This window comes from Esox lucius, chromosome 14 (assembly GCF_011004845.1).
Source record: "Esox lucius isolate fEsoLuc1 chromosome 14, fEsoLuc1.pri, whole genome shotgun sequence".
Lineage (NCBI taxonomy): Eukaryota > Metazoa > Chordata > Actinopteri > Esociformes > Esocidae > Esox > Esox lucius.
The window spans coordinates 8,734,636-8,753,934 of NC_047582.1; the positions used below are offsets into that span (position 1 = coordinate 8,734,636).

Here is a 19,299-nt window from a genome sequence, read left to right on the forward strand (position 1 = left end):
GTAAAGCCATAGATCTCAGTCACCTAGACTCGTTCCCCAGATTCTCCAAATGTACAGTGGTGTGTTGAGAAGAACAGTGTTGAATGCAACCAACATGTTTTGCAAACATATTGTAGCGACCTTGGTAGGGCCCCGACTCGCCCCTCCAGATGGCCATCGGAAAGGTGTGTCTCCGTGAGAGACTTGGTAGAGTGAAGCGTGAGGACACGCTCTCCCGTTTGGTGGGGGTAGTGTAGCGACCTTGGTAGGGCCGCTACTCGCCCCTACAAATGGGATATCCCTATTTGGAGCAGTGGGTAGTGTGCCCGCCTGGGGAGCCAAAGGTTGTGGGTTCGAGACACTGCCCTGCCAGATGCTACAATATGGTCATTTGTTGGAATAGTACCTTACCATTTCAATATAGTTTTTCCGGTTTGGTGTCTAGTGAACTGGACTTTGGCAAGAGCTCTCTACTGTAATTCCATATGGATGGGTTGTCAATAGTTACTTACTATAGCCACTAATTGTCCCTCTATAGATCCAAATTCAAATTTCAAAGCTAGCTAAGTCAAACCTTAGAAGCCATAGGTAGCTTTATACTTAATGTAAGGTAAGAGTTAGGCCTCAGGTTAACATTGTGATTAAGGTTAGGGTTGGGTTTAAAATCCCAAGTTTTTTATCTGATGAGGGTTTCAGTTTAATGGCCATGGAAGCCAGTGATGACCTTATGGTTGGTGATTTGCCTACCTCCAGCGCAGGTGGCGGAGCAGTCAGACCAGGCCAAATGGTGCCAGGAGAAGCCCACCTCATTGTCACCACTTCCTGTCCTCTGGATGGGAACATTGAACTTATAACGTATCCCCATGTTTTGTTCCTGAAGAAGCACCTGGAGGTGGAAGGAAGATGGATTGTATGTATTCAGAGCAATGGTTATAGTTTCTTTTCAATTCAATAATCCATTTATAGGGTATTCATAAATACTGCTTTCATCTTCCAATCCTTCCTGAATGGAAATATATAAAGTGAACTAGAAAGACCGAAATGGAATTGACCCAAACCTTCAGCCATGGAGTAGGCCTCCAGTAAAACATTTTTTCCCCTGATCCTGTTACCATGCTACAGCCGAGACTAATTTCATCCAATGGGAGGCCGCCACAGCGTGTTTATGTTAACGTATGTGATGCAGAAAGGGGCCATGGGAATTATGCACAGCTTTCAGTTGCCACAAAGGAATGGCCTGTGGAGGATGGACAGCTCCGTTTATTCCTAAACCAGGTCAACCCCGGCCCTTCTCTATTTTCACAGGTCATGTCCAGGCAGAAGCCCTGAGGGCCACTGAGTGGGACAGCCTGCAGAAACACACACAGACATGCTCAAGCCCACACCCTTGTACATGCCCTTACACCCCACTTACACCCATGCATGCACACACACACACATTTACACACCATCACACTTTCACATGCCTGAACAGGCTCAAAAACACACCCTCACCAAAAACACGTGCCCATGTGCATTTGAGTTGAGCCAGAAATGGCTTTTTCAACATCCTCATGGCTGTATAATGTATATATAGCAGTTAGCCCCAAACCGCAATGGTTTGGATGGTCTGAAGGTCAGCTAAGGTTTGCTGGGAGCAGCTGTTGGGCTTTATGTGAATTCAAACTGACAACATTGTACACATGAAAATGGGACGTTTCTTTATGGTTGAGTGAAGTTTGTCTTTGTGAGATTCCCTTTTTATTAATTGAATCCTCCCAGTTCTCCACCCCCCAAATAGATGAAGGATACCCAGTGGGTTTAAATATGCCAGAAAAAGCAATTCTGCTGTGTAAACTCCTTTAACGCTGTTTACTCAAAGCACAATGAAACAGCAATGCCTGGTTACCATGACGATTAGGTTTTCGGTGGTGGCTCCTAATGCCTCTAGCGATTCTGGCTCATCGGTGGGTCTCCTGTAGTGGAACGCTGTCCCTGCAATGTCAAACTTCCGGGGCCAGTCTATGGTCCACGCACCGTTGATGTAGTAATCATCTCCCTCTGACTTCAATGCTGCAGGAGGGAGCAGACAAAAGAGGGTTACTGGTTGGATTTGAACCCACAACACTTTGCCCACTGAGCTAAAGCCCAGCTAGAAGGAATGCACTGCGTGAGCCAAGACAAGTCTTTAAGACAAGTAGTTAGCTGAACCCCCTACAGCTATATCTCGTTGTGAAAATGCTGACAAATGAGCTGAGCAGAAGACTACCCAGGAACGGTAGCCAGGACAACAGGGGGTGGCAATGTTTTGGTGTGATGTCATCCTCATCATTCATCATCAGCTTGGTCGTCCTGGAGCTCCTCTGATGTCATTGGCAACTTTCACTTCTCAACAGATACTGTGCAGTGCTCTCGTTTCAGACAAACACACACATCCACGCACAAAACCACACACACTCTTCAGGTGAAAGCTTGGAAGAATCCCATGAATACCATTCCTCCTGGTCGTCAAAACAAAGGCGTTGTCTCCAAGCACAACACATCTCAAAATATCCACTTTCTCAGAGTTGAAATGAGGCCAAATTGGGGAGAAATGATCCAACCCTTCTTTGTTCTCTTTCTATTTCTCTATCTTTCTCTATACATAGTATATTTCTCAGTGTGGCCTATTCTGTCTCTCTTTCTATCACTCATTTGTGCATTCTGATATTTCTCTGTATGAGCTTCACGGCATATACGCACTTTAGTACAATAACATATTATTCTATTCTTCTCACCTACTGTAAACATCTGCATGTCAAAAATTTTAATCTGGTAAAGGCAGAGTCACATAACTTTAGCAAGACCACTGACTCCCATAGTGGTCTGGGTCAGTCTCGCTAACACTATTGACAAAATCGCACACAGTGACAATCTATAAAACTGAGATTTAAAAAACAGTACTTGATATACGGACATCATTGTATTCCCTGTAATCCACAAGAGCCTCAGGGCTGTCACCACAACGTAACTCTAATGACGCGTGACACTTCAAAGGCTAAATCAATCCTCCATCAACATGCTGAGCTGTAAATTCACCGCTTTGTCCCACAGCTCTGTCCCTAGTTAATGTCTGCCCGGACAACAACACTATATTAAACCGTTTTGTTCGATTGTTTTGATTCAGACACTGCCAGAACTGTGAATGTTGATTTGTTTAGTCTGGAACTAAGAGAAAGAGCCAAACGCCAAAACTATCGCAGGAGGTGGACTGAGTCGTTTTTCTAATGTTGAAGCTATTCATTAAGTGTGAGTTAAATCCATTGCATGGCATCACATGCTCTGCTCTAGGCTGTGAAAGCACTAGGCAAAGACTAAGTCTTGGTCTTCAGACAAAGAACTGAACCAAACTGCTAATATGAAACAGGTTGATTTCAGCACTAAGTTATGGACAGGACATAATGGTTTACTCTCAGGTGGATACAGCACAAAATAAATAAATAAAGGATGATCTCTTTCAGTTGATAATGTGGGAGCAAGGGGACTTACCAATGTAGTTTTTGGACATGGCCATTTCTTTGATTTCTATGTGTACTGATCCCCTTGGAATCCGAACAACTTCCATGTAGCCTGAAAGGGAACAGGACAAAGCCCTTACTGACACATTGTATTTTTAGATGCGTTCCTAGCCATACCATAGAAGGAGAAAGTGCCTTAGTCTCACTATAGACCCGTCTTAGACCCTGAGCCAGGAGGAAGCCATATCTCTGCTCTGAATCCTTCACTGGATGATGTCATTAACGTGCGTATATTATGTCTCCATTTATGTTTTCACAACATGTTTCTCGACTACCAAAAACATATGCTTTATCATTGGGTGACAAAGAGGGGAAAAAACACAGATTTCCATGAAAAATGAAGCGCTGGCACACTGACAAGGTTGCTCTGCCAAAAAGACAATACATTTCAGATTTTTTCACCTGACTTTTGTGCTGTGAGGATGTGTGTCCCGGAAAGTGATTACAAACTTGTGGTGGACTGGACAGTTCTTTCCAATGGTCTTAAATAGGAACTATGTGAGCTTGGGTCAAAGCCATTCACATGTTCTTACCACCCTGCTCTGTACTCTCCCCTACTCTATCAGTTTGTGTTCCAATGCGGTGGAGAGATCTTAAAGGGATAGTTCAAACTAGATTCATATTTGGGTGGAATTCCGCTTAACATGGGCTTTCTTGAAGGCACATGGAGTCATTTTTCACAACAAGCCATTATTCACCTCTGTCCCAGCCTTGGAATCAGAAACAAATTCAGAAAACTAAATTCAGTTATCTGTCAAGCTAGCATAGATATTTTTGACTGCATACTGACGAAAGAGCTGGATGAATTTGATGACTTCAAACCAAACACAGCCTCTGTTAGTGGGCAAGGATGTCATCAGTAGCTAAAAAATGCAAAGGGGTTGTTTCCAAAAAATACGTGGACACTTCCACTTCCTGAAAAAAAGTATTTTTATTGATAAATAAAATGTTGAACTAAACTGACTGGTAACATAGGTTAACTGGTCAATTTCTTTGAAAATGAGATGCAAAAATGAAAACATAATTGAGGTATACAACATTGACAAGTTCTTTGAGGTAAACAGCACCACAAATCTTAGGTTGAAGTGGTTTGGAGTAGGTTTCTGCTTGCTGTGCAGCTTTAGAGGCTCGGGACACAGTTGGAATTCATGAATTTGGACAATGCTAATAATGCTAATTCCAGGTTGGGACAGAGGTGAATAATGGCTTGTTGTGAAAAATGACTCCATGTGCCTTCAAGAACAACTCAAGGTAAGTGGAATTTTACCCAAACATGGATCTAGGTCAAACTATCCCTTTAATTATATAAAAAATTGACAATTTCACCAGCATGGATACCTGTTAGTTTCAGACTTCAAGATTTTCCAAAAAAGAAACAAATCCCACTATTTAAAATAAATTTTCACAAGTGGAACAAAAACCATGGAACACACAAAAAAAAGGGGTAATTTCTGCTTGGCTGTGAACTGAAATAGAAAACAAGACGTGCTTTTTACACCATCAAAAGGCATATTCAAACTGACATACCAGTTAAAACATGGCTCAAAATATTCAAATCCACAACTGAACCAATTGCCCTATATGGAAGTCAGGTATTTTAACCAATCAATACATAATAAATGGGAGAAACAACCAATTCAAATTATGTAAAATATAGGGTAAAGACAAAAGCCCCAGATAATGCATGCAGGGAAGAATTATGCCAAGAAACATTATGAATAAACATCCTAGAACATGTGTTCACATTTTATTACCACCTAAAAACAACCTCAGTACTACAACTACATCCTACCACTACAAAGCCTTGAAATGCCAAGAATTGCATAATAGAGAAAAGTCCCCTCATCCAGTTTACTGGGCCAAGTTTATAAACCACTACCAACCCAACTCAAACAATCTGCCCCAAACAGATTATAACCAAACAAAAATAAAATGTTGTTAACTATATGGAAAACATTAAAAAAATCTCAAAGTAAACTTCAATGCTATTTCACTCTAAATCGACAGTGGCTAAAACTGAGTATGATATTGACAATGTACAGACTTAACATTCACAACCTGGCCATTGAGACTAGTCGTCACAGGCAAACCTTGTTACCAGAGAAGATGAACTGCGATTACCCTGTGATCATTTCTTTACCAGCATTATACTTTTACAGTATTTCAATTCTACATTTTACTAATACAATATTCTTGTTACTGTCATTGCTGTAGCAGCTGTTAACAGTGGAAATGGTTTCATATTATTACTACTGCCTGTCAGTAAGTCACTGAACGTTCCATGTCAATGAAGTCTACTGAATTGTAAAAATGGTTTGTGCCCCGCCTGGGTCTCACCTCCTCTGGGTAGAGAGTCATTGAACAGTCCCTGTGTGGCCTCACAAGTGCTGCCTTCCCCACCACACACCCGACAGCGGTCCTCCTTGGCATCTGAACCCAGGATATTGTCACAGCCGACATGCTGAGAGAGAAGACATATTATAATACATCGAACAGAACTGACAGTATTAAAACATAAAGCTACAGTGTTATGTCAGGCAAAATGCTGACTCAAGTTTGAACAATATTTTGGTACCAACATTGGAATGACAGTTGGATGAGAGGCCAGACTGAACAGTCGCTGAATAGCCAGTCTCTTCAGAAAGTTACGGTGAAGTACTTCAGCATTTTGTAGTCTTTACTTTGTAGTCTTTTAGTAAATTAAAACTCTAAAATGTGATAAGGGAGAATAAAAAAAATGTATACCCTCACATTTAACTTTGTCATTCTCTACTTTTTCTGTGCTCTCTCACATTTCTCTAGTCTTATCTGTTTCTTCTCTCTTTCATTTTCTCTCTGTGCTCTCTTAGTCCCTCTGTCTCTCTTCAACACGTGCGTAGGTCTACACAAAACATATTGAGTATTTCTGAGCAGCGTCCAAGTAGACGGTGTTCCAGAGATTTATCACATCATGTCAGAGACTCCAGCAAGGCCAACTGCTGCTGAAATAAAAAGACACATTGGACTGTGACTAGGAATAAACGTGTCCCAGTGCTCTCTGGGAAGATACCACACACACACACTAAGTCATTATACACGTACTGTAGCCTACAGTGTATAAACCTGGCACAAAGACGACAGTAGGTGCCAAATCTCATTAATAAAGACATATAGTATACTCCAAAGGTTTTTGGACAGTGACATGTTCTTTTTGGCTCTGTACTCTAGGACTTTGGATTTGAACTGATACAGTGACTACGGGGTTACAGACTGTCAGCTTTAATTTGAGGGTATTGTCATCCATATCCGATGAAGCATTTAGAAATGACAGAACGTTTTGTACGTAGTCTACCTATTTTATGGAGCCAAAATTATTTGGACAAACTGGCATTACGTATTGTACTTGGTCACATATTCTTTGCAAGTAATGACACGTGGTCTAAACAAGTCTGTGTAAGTCAAACTGGCTATCGTACAGCAGGTAAATCAATATATATCTATCAGAGATGTAGCCAAAACAGTGATACATAGACTTCACCAGATGCTGGGTATCTTCCCAGGTGTCACTCTGTCAGGCCGGTACTAAAGAAATCCTTAGTTTGGCACGCCTTATGTTTAGGCTATGTCTTTGATCGATTTATTTCCGATCGCCTCATGATGGCCAGCTTGACTTTTACTTGCTGCAAACACCCCTGCCAAAAAACAGCTGTGAAGCGAACTGTCCAACTTTTGGTACCCTAAAATGAAGAGGGGGGGGGGCTATGTACCTATCCTATATTTTCTAAATGGTTTAACCAATGGGGATTTAAAAAATCACCAGAAATGAATCTGCCATCTGCACAATCACAAGTCACTGCATCATTTGAAATCCAAAATGCTGGAATACAGAGCCAAAAAAACTAAAATGCGACATCGTCCAAATATTTCTGGGAGTTCACTGTATTTACAAATGATATAAATGCAAATAAAACAAACATCCAATGGTGAAATAAATGGCAATGTCTTTCATTCAAAATGGACATTAATCTGATTAGCCTGTTTCCTGAAGACAATGTCAACATCCTAGATTTGAGCTGTTGAGTTGTGATTGAGACTCTTATCACTAAAGGAAAACCAGCAAACAGAAATTACACATTTTGTTCCAGCCACTTTTAACTAGTCATTCAAAATCATATAAATAAGGTAATAATAAGATAAGATGTTAAGACAAACATTTTGACTACAAACTGTGCAAGCTGGGCCAAAGACTGAGTTTTGTCGGGTCAGGTTTCCTGGTGAGGCCAAATGATCAGGAATAAATAATGGTCAGTATAATTCCAATAGGTTACATTCATCCAGTTTGTTTTCTTGTGTCTTGTAATGTCAGCATCCACTGTCAGGGTCTGAGGCAGACTGACTCATCAGATGTCACATCTTGGACTGGGTAGGAAGCAGCAAGGCCTGCTTGACTTAGAGTGATTCACAGCACAACGTGTGGGAACCGGAAGCACTCATTTAATGTGGGCCGATGTGAAGTAATTTAATGAATATCAAAATGTTAACACAGTGATGTTGCAAAAAAACCTTAACACACACCAGATAGACAGACACACACATTCTCTCTCACCTTGCACTCTCCGTTGATGCAGATGTCCAGTGAGTCGGCCTGGCAGCGCGTTCCATCGATGACGGCCGGAGAGCGCTCGGTGTAGAAGTTGTATCCCTCCGCCAGACAGTTCAAAGCACACGGCTTCACGCCCCCTGGAGTGAACAGAGAATGAGGGTCAAACAAATTGGCTACGCTTCAACAACTCATGAACACATACAATGTACCAGCAGGGAGAGTTAAGTAACAACGAAATATAATCAAAGTTACTATTTTAGCTACTATTTTGCGGACTCTTTGAACCAAAGCATCTTACGACCACGTTCAAGCATTTTACATTTGGGTGGAGCCTGTGGGACCGAACCAAAGGCGCTGTAGGAGCCACGCTGTACAGACTGAGGCATATAGTGATAACCTCTGCCTACAACCACTGAGTAGAAGATTAAAGAAGAATTTCATGCCACCACGTGTGCCATGAGGAGAGACAGAAGCAAGATATACAAAATCATTTTATTTATTTATTCAGTTTAGGGCTTAAACAATATATAGAAATCATCCTGTGCTGCTAGCTAGGATGTGAAGCAGAGGCACTGCGCTGCTCTCCCCAAAAGGGTAACTGACAGCAATATAGACTTATATTAGATGTGATGATGGGGTCTTATGTCACCACAGGGCTGAATCCCAGACAGATGGCTGGGGCTGCCAACATAAACTGCTGTGACACACATGCAAGCACATACACGCGCACACACACACACACACACACACCCTGACCTCCACACTAAGGTTATCTCCAGTGTTTGCTAACGTACAGCTGCCTGGGACTGGGTTTCCTTTATGTGTTGCATGTATGCGTGTTGATTCGCGGTCTGACTAACGTTTGACTGACCTTTGTTTTTGTGAAAACCTGAAAAGACATTCTGTAATAGTAGGGCCTGGTTTCAGTCCAACAACTCTAGCCAGATAGTGACGACCTCAAACCCTAAACCCCCACACTTCTACGCCTAAACTCAGGGTAGAAAGTGTTGGAATGGGCGTCTGGACTTCAAACAACACGGGAATCCTAGGAATTTCGGGCCCATCAAAGAGTCCTGCCTACTGTTGATGTTAGCTGAATACACAACAGTCCCAGAGAGCAGCCTGTTAAGTAGAGCTAGGAGATATGGACCAATATGTATAGTGATAACCAATGCCTTAACAATAAATCCAGCCAGACATATGGGACATTTCCAATTGTTTCAAACAGTTTGAATGACTTCTACTTGCTTGACTGTTGAAGCCAATTAACTATGCAATATATAACAATATAACTATTTCAAACTTCCCATTGCTTTACTATATACTACTTAATGTAATAATGGTGTCAGCTGAATACCTGATGCTGTCTGTCATTTTCCGTTTATTCTTCCAGTGCTATTGACAAAAGGACTCTGGGATCATAGCTCTAAATAAACTACAAAGAGATGGAGAATAACTGCGGGATGACACAGGGTAACACATCATTCCGATCTCACCTCCAGTGTAGGGCTTCCAGTTGTAGTATTTCCCACGAAACGGCATGATGTCAAAGTCGGCACACTGCTTTTCCCGAAAATCCCGGGATCCCGATGGACACGCCTGGAAAACAACCGTAGAAAAAACAACACGTCTGGGTTTTTAAGAAAGCCTAGTTCAACTGACCTTAGAACATTATACTGTCTGTAAAGACCGTTTCCTGTTCTATTCTGGCTTCATTCATTTCAGTGGTTATATTTCTCAGGTTGAGAGCAATATACTTGGCATTTGGAACGGCTGCCCGGTTCCCCGGGTGATATGTGACAGATAATAGAACACTTCTTTGAGTGGATGATTAGAAACATCATGCTGGGATGGATCTGCCGGCTACAGACTAGATGAGAGATAGGTCCAGAGGACGGGGTTCGGATGGGGCAAGAGTTGAATGATATGGATGTTTGCATATTATTGTGCAGCAGCACTGAAGAGATGCAAAGTTGGATTTTTACTTAAATAAAACACAACATCACATGTCTCTTTTGATATAACCTTATTTTCCGTAACAGACAATGAAGATGTACATTTCCCATTGTGGTGTCATTACGCGTGCAGCTTGTTTCTGTAACTACATTTTAAACTTGAGTTTAAATTACGATGGGTCTGTCTAAAAGCATCACACCACACAAACGAGTCTCTTGCCTAGCTCAGCATGTAACGTCATGTTCAAACTGTAGTGATTTAAGTTTTATGTGAACAACAATTTGCCCTTATCACAGCAACTCCAGTTAGAGTCAAAATTAAGGGTGTGTCCTGCGAAACATATCTTGCCAAGTACTTTTGCTGAGCTGATCTGGGTCATTGTTAGGGCTGGTTTTAAGATGGAGGTGGAGTGGAATTAGGGCTGGGGTCGGGGATGGTATTCTGTGTCTTGGAAGACTCTCCAGATGAATCAGAGTAGAGGGAAACACATTACTGGTGTGTAGATGTCTACTCTGTGTGAGTGTGAGAGAGAAAGAGAGAGTGTAAGAGTGTGTGTGTTTGTGTTTGTGTCAAAAAGCCAAAAGCACTTTCCCTCAGGACAAATAAAAAATCTCTGTGAGCTCAGGTCAAAACTATATATCACAGACTGAAAATCGAGCAGGCTAAACAGACAAGAACCCCCACATGCACGACAGCACACATGAACAAATGCACAGACACAGACAAACACACACAAACACACACACATAAACACACACAAACTATAGGCCTGAACGCTGCTAAAGGGAAGGATGACTGACTTTCATTACTATTGAAGTGAGAGCCAATCTTTAGTCAGTTCAGTAGACTAACATCAAACACCCAGCTCGGCGGAGTAAAGACCGGCTGAGAAACAGCACCAGAGTGCTGTGATTAGTGATGCAATCATTAATGTGGGGTTTGGTCAAGACAGCGCTATCCACCAATTCCCAAGGTTGATTTCGGACTTCTCACTAAGAGATGACTTTTGAAAGCACACACACAGGTAACATTCAGCAGCACAAAGATGGGATGGGGGGGGGGGGGCAGAGGAAGGGGGAGGGAGGGAGGGAGGGGGAACATTAGCTCATTGTTGTGAATGGGAGAACAAATGAGTGCTGACCTTCGCTCGGCAGGGAACAATGACCAGGCAGGAACCGCAGACCATAGGGGGGCTGGGAGTGTGTGTGGAAACGATTTAAAAGCCATAATACACAGACACACACTGCCGGATCAGCGCTGTGGAAGAGGTTGGCTTTTTGCTCCAACCCCCTGGCCAGCAATCTCCTCTAAGAGCCATGGGTTGTGTGTTGTGCGCGTGTGTTTATGGGTGTGTGCAAGCCAACGCCAGACTTGCTCTATGCTCTCTCTATCTCACATTGCTGTGTGTGTGTGTGTGTGTGTGTGTGCACAATCTCTGTGGACCATACTACAACAGGTTTGCATTGGACGCTCCATGGTCAGGGTAATGAAATGCTGGTCTGGGACAATGTTTGTTTTTTCAAAGTAAATGTTCGTTGCTCTCAGCTGTTATTTTTAAGATTAGTGGTTGAGTATCCACAAGTCTTCTAACTGGCTCAATTTTCACCTTCAGAAAAAGCCCACCTAGAAATAGTTTGAAGGAGTTGGTGGGGTTGGGTGTGGGGAGCTTGCAGCCATGCAAAATATTTGTTCAAAGTACTTTTTAGTACTCAAGAATTTGATTTGAACTTTCAGAGAATTATAAGGACGCATGTTTATTGTGCGTTGTAAAGTCGCAAGGTCGACTGTAAACATATCATGCAATCTAAAATCACCGAAAGCGTTTGTTATCCCAAAACCTCTGTCTTCTCAGTTTTCCCAGAACACCTTGTGTGTTAAATCTTCTATCAATCAATCAGTCAGGGATTCTCCACTCAGTCCCTTGACCTAGTGAGTCAGGCCAATGGCTTTGGTGAATTTACTGTTTATTTTGCTCTTCCAACAGGGAACAAGTTAACCCTTTAAAGGATGACAAGCCTGTTAGAATATTCTTTCTCTTTGCAACCTCAAAGGATGGATAGATAGACAGATGGATGGATAGATAGATGGATAGATAGATGGATAGATGGATAGATGGAGAGATGGATGGATGGATAGATGGATAGATAGATAGATAGATAGATAGATAGATAGATAGATAGATAGATAGATAGATAGATAGATAGACAGGTGGATGGATAGATGGTTAGATGGATAGATGGATAGATGGATAGATATATAGATGGATAGATATATAGATAGATAGAAAGATGGATAGATAGATGGATGGATAGATGGATAGATAGACTCACGTCTGTATTACAGGATCTGTAGCGCTTCCTTTCTCCCAAACAGTACCTCCCTCCTCCTGAAGGCCTGAACCATAGCAGAGAAACCAGACACAGGGGGAACACAAGAGATTGATGAAGCAGTTTCCACTATGTGCTGGAGTAGAGAAACGCAAATCATATTCAGAACACACACACACACGCACTGTTTTCTCAGTATGGTCAGTATGTAGGAAGCATAACAACAAGGTGCTAAGTTGCGCAGCTACTTTCCGCTAAGCTAGGAACTTTAATTCCTATGTTTCTTCACATTAATCTTAGGTCCCTCCATTCTATGCAGTCTTCAGCTGCAGAGATAAAGGCTTGACACTCTTGTAATTCTGATGTGAAAAAGCAGGTGGAGGTAGTTTAAGGTAATAAGATTCAGCCAAGACCAGTCTGGTAGTAAATTAAACATTGGAAGAAGCTTACAGGTAAATGAATGCTGCAGTGCAGGTTAGATTGTAGTGCATCTCGACAGTCTGGTATAACTAAATGACCAGCATCAACAACGCACTTCCTCGTCTTGGCCAGCTGTTGTCATCATCCTCATCACAGTTGGGTAGAGTTCTAATTGTTGCTCTCTGCCTCCACCTCTCTCTGCCTCCACCTCTCTCTGCCTCCACCTCTCTCTGCCTCCACCTCTCCATCTGTCTATTCTTCTCTCCTTCCCCCCACCAGAGCAGCACCCAGCCTGTGTAATTCATGTTTTCCAGCCCAGTGTTGGCAACACTGTCTGGTGTTTCTTTGTTCCCCTCTCTGCTACCACATCAGTGGGTATGAGTGTGTATGTGTGTGTGTGTGTGTGTGTGTGTGTGTATGTATGTGACGGAACCCTGTGTTGGGACTGTGGGGCTCCGATCACCTTACACAGGTGTTCTGCATTACCCTGCCCTCCCTCCCTCTGACAGTGTCTGAGAAGAAAGTGGAAGGACATTGAAACCCTAACTCTTAGAGAGGCAGGCAAAAACTCTCTCGCGCGCGCTCTCCTGGTTTCTCTCCCTCTCTCTGGAGAGTAGGAGTTGATTTTTTAAAACCCTTTATTTCAGTCAAAACCCTCAAACCATGTACTTACAATGGCACACTGTCATTTCAGAGATCAACATAAATTAACCAGACAAGACATGAACCACCAAAGCAAAGAGAGGGGAGTAGAAGACCATTACATTCAAATTGAGAGACAGAGAGAGAAAGGGACAGAGAGAAGCTCCCCTATAGTGTGAATGGAAACAGTGTCCATCTGTCAGAGAGTCAGTCTTGTTACAGACAGAATCTACAGCTGCTTTTTAACCTGTTTGGACCAGCCCTCACTCCCTCACTCACATTGTTTTTCACTCACTCCTTCACCCACTCACTCCCTCACTCACATTGTTTTTCACTCACTCCTTCACCCACTCACTCCCTCACTCACATTGTTTTTCACTCACTCCTTCACCCACTCACTCCCTCACTCACATTGTTTTTCACTCACTCCTTCACCCACTCACTCCCTCACTCACATTGTTTTTCACTCACTCCTTCACCCACTCACTCCCTCACTCACACTGTATTTCACTCATTCCCTCACTCACTCCTTCACTCACTCAGTGACTGTCTGTCTGTTTGTCTGTCTGTCTTACTGTCTCCCAAAAGTCTGGTTTGAAGCAATTTGCTCGGCTTGGAGAAAGTGGTTTAGGTGCAGAATCCATATACAGTATACTCAAACAATTCACATGGTTACACACACACACACACAGACACACACACACATACACATACAGGTGTTCAGCTTGATGTGGCTTACTTTGCCTACTTACGCTGGGCTGTCACAGTGTCTCAGTGAGGAAGAGACCCCCCCTCCACAGGTCCTGCTGCACTCCCCCCATGATGACCAGGGACCCCAGCCCCCATCCACACTCTGCGGCCACGTTCCGAAGACCACACATTCTCCCTGATAGCACCACTGGGGGGGACAGGATTAGTCATTAGATCTGGTACACAAAGACCCTGGGCTGCTCAGGGAGAGTGGAGGCTGGTCTGTAACTGTGTCAGTAGGTTAAGATCCTGTCCCAGGGCATTGCCCCACCCCCTCAATCCGTCACACAGATTAACAACATAGAAGGATGGAGAAAGATGTGGGGGAGAGAAAGAGGCAGAGAGAGGGGGGGAGGGAGAGATTTAGAGGCCGATAGTGAGACAGACGGAGAGTGTGGATTCAGTGAGCATGGCCTTGTTTTCTTAAGAGGCTGCCATGGGCAGAGAAAACAGGTCATATGCACACTGCACAAAAATATGAAGTGGAAACAGAGCTGCACTTCCCAACATCCTGTCAAATGTATGACAACTTTAGATACACATACTTTCAACAGGGCAACCAGTGGAGCACAAACAACATTTTAAAAATAACCAATATGTGTCTATATTTACTTTACCATGTAATTTATACCTGTAACTATTTGCACATTTTTACAACACTGTACTTATACTTTTTTTGCATAATGTTTACTTTTGTATTTTTTGTGTTTTCTAAGCCAATAAGCCCTCTAAATAAAAATGAATTGTGACAGAGAGATCAAGGACTATGTACTCATTTTCCTCAGCCTAGAGCAGCAAAGAAAGATGCACTGAGACACAGTATAAACCAGATTAACACTGTCAAAAAGATGGGGGAGGGGGAGACAGGAGAGCAGAGAAGAAGAGAGAGGGAGAGAGAGAGAGGCTGACAGAGAATGGGAAATTGAAAGAGGGTTGACAGAGAGAGAGACTGTCCTCCTTAAGACCTTCTCAGGGTTTCCAGCTAGACTGAAATAGCCTTGGAGAGAATGTCTTATCAGATAGCAGCTGACACACTACCTGGCAATTAGCTCACACACCTTACAGCCTTTCACCACCTGCAGGTGTGCGTGTCCATGTGTTTGACACAGAAAGCGATGTCACTGTTGTCTGACATGACTACAGTACCAATGTCAAGAATAGTAGAATACAGTATTGTCTAGTTCAAACATTTATTGTCTCTCATGTGTCACTCTCCTTCAATTTAGAATTTTGAGAGATTTATTGCTTACGTCATGTATAATTGCTCATGTGTACGTTTAGTTTTTGTGGCGTTCTTGTATTTTGCACACTGTCTCTTTAAGAGATTGTTCCCCCTCTCAGGCTTGTGGCTTGTGTTTACCTTTGAGAGGACTGGTAGTAACAGTCACTCAGCCATTCGTTTCTCTGACAACGTTACTACCATTTAAGTTACCACAGGGTAAACGGAAACAATATGTTACATACTTGAAGACCTGCATATTTCTCAATCGAATGAATGACTTTTTTTACTCTTTACATCGGACTCCGTGGTCATCAGCTGAAGTGAGTGATTGACGAGCGTCTACCTTTGAGACTCAAAAGCTAAACCATCACTGCACCTACACCTCCCTTCAGTCCTGCCACATCACTCCGCCCCTCTCTCCATCTGACTCCACCTTTCTCCCCACCAACCCCCTCCCAATGGGCAGCGGGTTCTCCATTACAAACCTGATGAGAAATGGCTGACAGTTCTGTTCCTTTGAAGCACCAACCACCCCCCTCCCCACCCCCCCGCCTGCCCCCCACTCCCTGGCCCCACACCCCAACCCTCTTACCACCCAAAGCCCTCTGAGCTGATCTCGACCTGGGCCCCCTGTGTAGTCCAGGACCCTGTTGGCGGGCCCCAGCTCTGAAAGGATCCAGTCAGCAGACGGTAATGACACAGGACAGCGCCTGACACCCTCCCATTCTTCCCTTTGAGACCTCGGACCATGCGGTGACAATGGCGGCCATAATCCGTGTTAAAACTGCCTCACTGTCAGTCGTCGAACCTGGCTGGGGAGTGGCCAGACACACTGGAACTAGATGCTGAAGTGATGACCTCAAAGAATTGAGCACATGTACATATATATACAGTGGGAAGAACAAGTATTTGATACACTGCCGATTTTGCAGATTTTCCGATTTACAAAGCATGTAGAAGTCTGTAATTTTTATCATAGGTACACATCAACTGTGAGAGACGGAATCTAAATAATTAATTTGCATCTTATTGCATGACATAAGTATTTGATCACTTACCAACCAGTAAGAATTCCGGCTCTCACAGACCTGTTAGTTTTTCTTTAAGAAGCCCTCCTGTTCTCCACTCATTACCTGTATAAAAGATACCTGTCCACACACTCAATCAAACAGACTCCAGCCCCGAAAACTGAAGGATCTGGAGAAGGTCTGTATGGAGGAGTGGACCAAAATCCCTGCTGCAGTGTGTGCAAACCTGGTCAAGAACTACAGGAAACGTATGATCTCTGCTTTGTAAGTGGGAAAGCATGCAAAATCGGCAGTGTATCAAATACTTGTTCTCCCCACTGTATATGTGTGTGTGCAGGAATATATTTTGATGCAATCGGACACGAGAGAATCCAAGTAGGTCAAACTAGCACCTAGCTAGCAAAGAGTAGCTACTCTGGTCCCTGACCCTGAAGCTCACTGTGGCCTGCTTGCCATCACGTCACCCCAGAGAAAGATAGAGAGAGGGAGGGAGGTGGTGTTGAGGAGGAGAACTGAGAACTGAGTTGACCACAGGAGAGACTTACCCCTTTCTCAATGCTACCGGTCTGACACAGGGTCCCCTCAGCAGCAGGAATACTGTTGGTGACACAGCGGTTGCTTTTGCTAAGGCACCAGAGCTCTCTACACACTTCCTAGGAAAGAAGGCAAAAGCAAGTTGATCAGAATAAAGTTAACACAGTGCCTGGGAAGGGAGTGGATAAGGGGTAGAGAACATGAATTAGAGTAAGCAGTTCCTTCAAGGCCTAATCCAAAAATGTAATGTGACTTCTTCGTCTCCTGTCCTTCATCTGCACTGAGGTGAAAGAGCTGGACAGACAGGAGAGGGGAGCTTGAGGGGGGGGGGGGAGAATCTAGGCAGTGACCATTTTGCTTCTTCTACAAGTATAAGCAGAAGCCTGTCAAATAGAGTTGGCAGGATTTGGAATCCCTTCGGACTGTTCCCTAGGTATCACCTCACCAGGCAAACTAAGAAACTCAACTGACACTAGGTTGTTTATTTAGGTCTGATGGATGGAGCCTTGAGCTTTGGACTTAGCTCATGTTGAGAGACGATAATCCAAAAGGTCAACCCATGCCACCAATTTCCCGGTGTGCTGAGGGATAAAGGACTCATCTGGGGTAATAACAGCGCAACTAATTCTTGGTCCCGTTACCTTCCAGACCTCAACAGAGTCCGGCTGACGTCACTTCAGAGAAACCACTGTTAACCAGTTAGAGGAAATCAGTCTGGCTCTGACAACAGAGAGACACTCAGACTGCCCCTCGGAGAGGACCGTCTCAGGCAACAGGGACTGTAGACATAACAAAAACACGTTGTCTTACAGGAAGTTTTAAAACAAACAACGTCTTCTGTTTCTATGATTCCTCCAGCTTATCTCCTAGCTCTTACAACAGAGGGAGAACATTTTATGACTGTGAAGAGAGAGGGAGAAGGAGCAAGAGAGAATCTGAGTCAGTCTCTCATCTGGACGAAATAAAATCGTAAAAAGTGGATGCGTGTAACTACAACATCATAGCAAAACCCTGCATTGGATTTCCTCTTAAACCTCCATGGTTCCCCATCCACCTATCCACATCAAAGGCTTTACTATACTACTGCGTACAACAGAGAAGTAGAGCCATTAAGAAGAGTTACGTCTCTGAGCCCAGGTTCTGACCCCGAAAGTCAGTAAATACGTGCCAGACCCTGTATGTTTCTACCACTGCTGCAAACTAAGAGCACTTTCACACATCCAGGATGATCCGGAAACCTGGCACTGTCCTCTGACCATGCTATGAAGCATGTGTGAAACGCAAAAGAAACCGGGCTAAAACGAATTAAGGACCTGTTTAAGTAAAATTTTTGAACATGTAGGATCAGAGTACCAGGTACGGCAATTAAGTTTTATTAATCAAATGTTTATTTAAACTCGCCACAAGTAGTCAGTGGAGCGTGTCCCGGTACTTAGACGGCACCTGGGACAATTTGTGGCGCCTTTCAAGGACTTCCTGGCATGAAAGTTGTGCCAATCTGGGATTTTTTATCCCTTTTGAACAAGCTAGCTTGCTAACGCCATGTACTATACAATGATCGTCATGCAACTTGCATCCTGAAATTGCAATTTGTAGAATTCACACAAACCACTTAGTTTAGGAAACCGAATAGCAACCCAATGTCATACTTGCAAAAGCCCTAAGGAGTGTTCCCAGTCTAGCTGCCCACTACCAGCTGCTTTCAATAAGCACCCCGACCCCCTGGTAACCCCTTAACACCACCCTTCCTGCTCCGCTGGTAGATTCAGGCTGAAAGGTCATATGGAGAGCCAGGCGTAGATGTACATGTAACTCTGGTTTTAGTTTGGTGGATTTATGCTAGCCAGCTAACAGAGAGGAAGTGGCAGGGTTGGTAGGAGATAAAGACAGGCGCGCTAGTCACTCAAAACAACACTTAGCCATCAAACAGGATTTGCTTTCTCCCCCTTTCTCAACCAACGATTCAGTTGGAGCAATGTTCTGAGGGAATGCACCGATCTTTGGGTCGCTACGTGGATAGTGACAGTTTTACTTGGTGGCGTAGCAACGTTGTAAGTGACATTTCCCTAGTTATTACACAAGTATCAATGACCTGGACACTTGGTAGCTGTGGAGCTGATGTCATCGCTGGTCAGTTTGTGCATGACATCAAGGCCTGGACGGAGCAGAGTTTCCTCCAGTTAAACTCCAAAAAGACTGAGGTCATCCTATTTGGCACATGCCCCATCATTAACAACATCAGCAGCTACAGCCACAACGCTAATGGTCAAGGTCCTCATTGTTCCAGCAATGTTCTCATTGTTCTGCCTACGGGTCATCGAAT

General features: G+C 43.5%; 1 protein-coding gene across 3 annotated transcripts in view; it reads right to left on the reverse strand.

The window, feature by feature from the left end:
- The window catches only part of adamts6 (ADAM metallopeptidase with thrombospondin type 1 motif, 6), a 68,269-nt gene that overhangs the window by 14,320 nt on the left and 34,650 nt on the right, over positions 1 to 19,299 (reverse strand). For all 3 annotated transcript variants that reach the window (XM_013137015.4, XM_010863774.4, XM_034297112.1), the window contains 9 exons: positions 16,988 to 17,095; positions 14,195 to 14,340; positions 12,384 to 12,447; positions 9,594 to 9,696; positions 8,101 to 8,234; positions 5,853 to 5,976; positions 3,487 to 3,567; positions 1,868 to 2,031; positions 727 to 865 (listed from right to left, as the gene is read on the reverse strand). In XM_013137015.4, coding sequence (XP_012992469.1) covers positions 727 to 865; positions 1,868 to 2,031; positions 3,487 to 3,567; positions 5,853 to 5,976; positions 8,101 to 8,234; positions 9,594 to 9,696; positions 12,384 to 12,447; positions 14,195 to 14,340; positions 16,988 to 17,095 — 1,063 coding nt within the window. The remainder of the gene's footprint in view (positions 1 to 726; positions 866 to 1,867; positions 2,032 to 3,486; positions 3,568 to 5,852; positions 5,977 to 8,100; positions 8,235 to 9,593; positions 9,697 to 12,383; positions 12,448 to 14,194; positions 14,341 to 16,987; positions 17,096 to 19,299) is intronic.